The 6,082-nt window shown below is 41.1% G+C and overlaps 1 protein-coding gene across 1 annotated transcript in view; it reads left to right on the forward strand.

Annotated features, from left to right (window-relative positions):
* Window positions 1–2,518: 2,518 nt before the first annotated feature.
* Window positions 2,519–6,082, forward strand: part of ERO1A (endoplasmic reticulum oxidoreductase 1 alpha) — a 53,091-nt gene continuing 49,527 nt past the window's right edge. Inside the window, exons 1-2 of the mRNA XM_008056835.2 lie at window positions 2,519–2,572; window positions 2,698–2,733. Of these exons, the coding sequence (XP_008055026.1) occupies window positions 2,519–2,572; window positions 2,698–2,733 (90 nt within the window). The remainder of the gene's footprint in view (window positions 2,573–2,697; window positions 2,734–6,082) is intronic.

The following is a 6,082-nucleotide window of genomic DNA, read 5'->3' on the forward strand; positions in this document are numbered from 1 at the left end:
GGCCGGCGGAAGAGGGGCTCGGATGCCGGGGTCTTGGGCTGCCGCGGCCTCCTGTGTGAGCTTAGCTTTTCCTGAAGGGGAGGAGATCCGGGGTGGCTCAGCGGGTCCAAGCCGGGCGCATGGTGTGATGGCAAGCTTGTCCTGCTCGTCCCTTTGGGCAAGAGATGTGGGTTCCTCGAGCAAGAGATTTAAAGACATTTGCCGTGTCTTCATCCTCCCTCTGTGGTATTTCCGTGTTATTATCCTTGTTAGAGTCACCTTTGGGTCGACTTACAGCGACGAAAAAGACCTTTGATGCAAAATCAAGGCGTAGGCCTCCACGTTATTTTTGGCGTAATTTTATTATCGTAAATCTTTATGGGTGTAGGGGAGGAGACTGGTTCCTAGAGATGAGAGGCAGTGTGAATATTATGAAAGGAAGAGGTATGGTCTCTTTCGCTGTTGTAAGTTCTTGGATTTTGTTGTTTTGCTAAGTGGTTTGGGAGTTGGAAAGTGTTATCAAGGAGCCTGGAAGGGAAGTTGAAAGGAAACTGTTCCTTTACAACCAGGAGATCGAAAGCTCCTTTACCTTCGGCGATTGCAAACAGCACAGAATTTACTTGAAAGGTAAAAGGGCCATGTGTCTTCTGATTACAACTGTAACATCACACAAGTTTAAACATTTAAAAAATAAAGTGGACATGGGTGACTATAAAATGATATACTCAGGGCTGTGGTTGGTGACTCATGCCTGTGATCCCAGGATTTAGGGAGGTCAAGGCAGGAGGATCACTTGAGGCCAGGAGTTCGAGATCTTTGTCTCTAAATGAATGAATGCATACTTTTTTAATTCAATTTTTTTCATTTTAAAGATGTGGGATACAATTCAGGATTAGGTATGCAAATGTTGATTATTCATGTACCCTTGTTAAGAAGGCGTTCCCCTCCTCCCCTCAGAGTCCCACTATTGCCGATCCCGCCTCCTCCCTCCCCTGGCAGTCTCCCACTACTGCCAATCCTTTTCTTACAGTATTGTGATCCTTGTTCAAGATCCGCTTAGAAGTGAGAACATGTGATGCTCAGTTCTTTGTTTTTGTGATAGGTCACTCAGTATTATATAGTCCATCAATACATACATTTTTAGAAAGCCACCAAACAAAAATATGATATTCAGTACTGTAAGAGTGTAACATTTTCAGCTACATTCTAGAGATTTTGGATAAAGGAATAAAAGTTCTTGTAGACGCTGCAACTTTCACGTTTGTCTCTTAATAACCTTGTTAGAGATCTTCTTAAAATTGAGACACTTAATTTTTTGCATTTATTTTCTTTTTGTTCCGATTAGTGATTCAGCTTGTTTTCTCTTTCAAAATCTCCTCAGTTTAACTATTCCCCCTGTGAGATCCTTTTCATTTTCCATTTTTTCTTTTCAGAGTCAACTTTAAAAAATAGTAAGGGTGAGTGCGGTGGTTCAAGCCTGTACTCCTAACACTTTGGGAGGCCGAGGAGAAAGGATTGCCTGAACCCAGGACTTCGAGACCTGCCTGGGCAACATGGCGACGTCTTGTCTCTACGTTAAAAAACAAAACAAAATACTGGCTGGGTGTGGTGGCATATGACTGTAATCTCTGCTACTGGGAAAGCTGAGGTGGAGAGATCGCCAGAGTCCAGCAGGTTTGGGCTGCAGTAGCTGTGAGCCTGTCCCTATACTCCAACCTGGGCGATGGAGTGAGGCTTCAGCTGAAAAAGAAAAAAACAATTTAGGGTTAGGTATGCAAATGTTAAAAATGTATGTATTGATGGACTGAGTATCTATAAAACTGAGTAAATTGAGGTTCGTGTAGTTAAAAACACTTTAAGAGAAATTTGAAATGGTCTTCTTAAACTAATTTCAGAGACCGTCAATTCCAATTCAGTAAATGGAACAACAGTGTACGTTATTTCTATTATGACCATTCATGAAAGGAGTGAGGGTGAGGGGAAAAAGGGGAAAAGAGAGAAGAATAAAGACCAGCATATAGGCAGGCATGTGCAAAAGAACAGAAAGGGAGAAAGAGAAAAGAAAAAAGGGGAAAGAAAAGATAAGAGAAGGTGAATGGTGCACATTTTTCATTCAACAAACAGTTATAACCACTGTGTACATTGACCTGAGGTTTGGGACACAGAGGTGACTGTGGCATGCTCCCTGCCCTGAATTGCTTACAGTTTAGAGATGAGCATTCACTGGGGATTAGTGGGAGGCACAGATCCTAAGCACTGACATAAACGGTTAGTAAATACGGTTAGTAAATATTGCTAGAAACAAAATTAAAAACTAAACTTTCACTTGATGTTTGGAAATACAAGTTGAAATCTTAGTTGGCTTTTTATTTGCCATATCCAGTGAGCTGCAAAGTCCTGTGGATTTCGTTTTATTAATGGTTTTCTCTTCCTTCCTGTTGCCTGTCCTCCTACTACTTCCGCCTTGGGTCACCACATCACCACCCTTCGTCGCACCGTTGCATGACGTCTGGCTTATAGTCAGGGTTCATTTCACAGGATGCCAGCTCTAATTCGAGCCAGAGCAGCCTGTACCGGGGATACCAAGAAAAACGTACAGACATTTTAAGAGATGTTATCTATGTATTATTGCTTTCAGTTCACCGTCATCAGAAGTGAGAACATGTGATACTCACTGGACGCTGATGGGAACCGCTTTGAGCACTCTTGTCATTGCAGAAGTCAAACGTGACTTGCATTCATCTTTTGTTATCAGTAAATATTGAGTATTACAATTTTAATACAGTTTTTTCTTTTCTTAAAATGTGTCTACATTTTTTTGCCACTCTGTAGTTATTCGACTTTAGAAAGTCATTGAAGTAAAATGTGTAGAGGTCTGTGAGTAATCAGATTAAATGCAGCAAATATCTGTTGAGGCCTACTGCAAGTAAGTTTTGAGAGATCTAAAAGTGAAAATGAATAAAAACATGGTGTGTCACTCCCGAGGACTGAGCCTGGTCCATAATTGGTGTTCCACAAATGTCAGGGAGAATATGGTACAAGATGTAAGCATTATGCCAGCAGGAGTTTATTTTTTAAATGATTCTGCTTAGCAAGTGATGTGAATGTTTTCTGGAATTGATCAGGTGAACTGACAACTCTGAACGAGTCTTTGAACGTGGTCTGGGCTGCTTATGCTTGTTAGCTGATGTCAAATCCCACTGAAACCACTTTCACTGTATACTGTGAGTTCCTGGATAATAGTGGTTTAGTGTTAGTTACGCCAAATAAATGAGGATCTGAGACTTGTACATCTTTACGTATAACCTCATGTGAGGGTATATACGGCCTCATAACATTAATATTCTCATGTAAGGGTATACACAGACATGTAAGATATTTAGCACCGAAAGATGTCCAGTATCCCGTTGTCAGCCATGTTCTAGAGGTTTTGGATGATTGGAATAGAAGTGCATGTTGGACTCTTCAGCTTTCACTTTCTAGGCGGGTCTGTATGATCCTTATGTGGGGTTATAGATCCAGTCCTTATATACTTTCTTAGATGCAGCCCCCTTTTATAATCATTCTTTTATTGATTGATTTATGTTTTCGAGTTGGGGTCTCACTTTGTCACCCAGGCTGGAGTGCAGTAGCACAATTGTGACTCTCTGCGGCCTCAAACTCCTGGGCCCAGGTGATCCTTCTGCCTCAGCTTCCCAAGTAGCTGGGACTTCAGGCACATGTTACCACACCTGGCTAATTTTTGTATTGTTTTGTATAGATAAGGTCTTACTATGTTGCCAAGGCTGGTCTTGAACTCCTAGGCTCAAGCAATCCTCCTGCCTAGACCTCCCGAAGTACTGGGATTACAGATGTGAGCCACCACGCCCAGCCTAATCATTCTATTTTTAAGAACTTTTATTTAGAATTTTCACAGAAAGTTGGCTTTTTCCCTTTTTTGGGTATATAAGTCTATGAAGTTTAGCACATGTATAGTTTGTGTCAACAACTTCATAGTCTGGGCCCATCCTTTCTTTAAACCCAAATTGTTTTTGTAATATTTGTTTGTAATAGTTACAGGATTCAAGCAAATGAAGACCTTTCACAGTTTCTTTGAAAATTACCACCCCATTATGTACCACTAAACAGAACTTTAGTCCCAACATGTGGAATCCCAGGATGTATTTTAAAGAAATAACCTCAAAAGAAATACGGAAGCCCAGATATGGAGGCAGTATGGACATCTTTTTCATTTAGAAACAAGTTTGTAAACTCCTATTATTTACAATGTTTTATCAGGGCCAGGTGAGGTGGCTTATGCCTGTAATCCCACCACTTTGGAAGGCCTAGACTGGAGGAGCACTTGAGGCCAGAAGTTCAAGACAGCTTAGACAACAGAGGGAAACCCTATTTCTATCAAAAAACAAAACAAGTGTTTTTTTGTTTTTTTTTTTCAGTCTTACTATAGCCAGTGGTAGATAATGCTCAGATCCATTTATTTGAGTGTGGTAGATCTCAGGCTAATGAAGGGGAGGGTGGCTCAGAGAATCCAAAATAGCTACTACGAAAAAGGATTATTTTTAGTTTGTAGTGCTTGGTAGATATTCTTGGCAAATGTGTATTTTAGCAGATTTAACCTGTCAAGTGTCTTGTTAGGTCGATTTAAAAAATGGTTTCAGTTGTTGGCTTGAGTGACTGGCAGTATGCTGGGTGGTGGGTGGAAATAAGCCTTGGATTAAGATTTAGTCAGAGGACCTGGGTGCAGTGGCTCCTCCCTGTAATCCCAGTACTTTGAGAAGTGGAGATGAGAGGATTGCCTGAGCCCACAAGTTCAATACCAGCCTGGGCAACTTGGCGAGACCTCGTCTCTACAATAAATCAAAAAATTAGCTGGGCGTGGTGGCATATGCCTGTGGTTCCAGCTATTTGGAAGGCTGAGGTGGAAGGATCCCCTGAGCCCAGCAGGTGGAGGCTGTGGTGGCTGTGAGCATGCCCCTGCACTCCAGCCTGGGTGACAGAGTGAGACTATGACTCAAAAAAAAAAAAAAAAAAATTTAGTTAGTGGGATCTTGGAAACAGGTTATACTGGCTGGAGAGGTGTCCAAGGACTGAGCACCTCCTGTGTTCCAGGCTTTTCTGAATGAGGAAGAAATACTTTCATGATGGCTACCATTCTTTCAGACATTTGATAACTCTTTGAAGTTTTAGCAAGACTAAGACTCTGAAGCAGTGCTTAGTATTCCACATCCTTAGAATGGTGCCTGCTACCTGGCATTTCCCTGCTTCCATTCACAGAGTTGTTCTGGTGTATTTTTGCCAACGGATCCATAATTTTCATGTTCCTTTTTATGGTCACAAAACACAATAAAATGAAATACACCCAAAGTTCTTCACTGCATCATTTTTGAGCATATTATTTCTTTATCTCCCCTCAGCATTAATGAAATATAATTGGCAACAATTGCATATATTTAAGGTATGCAATGTGATGTTTTGATATACATATGCCCTGGGAAATGAGTACCACAGTTAAGCTAATTAGCATAACCATCTCTTTACATAGCTACCTATTTTGTGTATGTGTGAGGTGAGAATGTTTAAGATCCACTCTCAGCAAATTTCAAGTATACAATACATTAAAATTTACTCTAGTCTCCATACAGTACATTATGTCCCCTAAACTTATTCATCGTAAACTGAAAGTTTGTATTCTTTGAACAACACTGCCTCCCATCTTGCAAATAAAGACAATTTTATTTCTTTATTTAGATTTGGATGCCTTTTATTTTTTCTTTTTCCTAGTTGACACTTTGAGGATTTTTAAAGTTAGTTAGTTCATATAAAATGTACATAAGGAATATAGCTGGGCGTGATAGTTCATGCCTATAATCCCAGCAGTTTGGGAGACAGAAGCGAGAGGATTGCCTGAGCCCAGGAATTCGAGACCAGCCTGACCAACTTGGCAAGACTTTGTCTCTACAGTAAATAAAAAAAATTAGCTGGGTGTGGTGGCGCATGCCTGTGTTTCCAGCTATTTGGAAGGCTGAGGCAGAAGGATCGCCTAAGCCCAGCAGGTGGAGGCTGTGGTGGCTGTGAGCATGCCCCTGCACTCCAGCCTGGGTGA

The sequence above is a fragment of the Carlito syrichta genome, unplaced genomic scaffold (assembly GCF_000164805.1).
Source record: "Carlito syrichta isolate Samal-C Ts95f unplaced genomic scaffold, Tarsius_syrichta-2.0.1 Scaffold302552, whole genome shotgun sequence".
Lineage (NCBI taxonomy): Eukaryota > Metazoa > Chordata > Mammalia > Primates > Tarsiidae > Carlito > Carlito syrichta.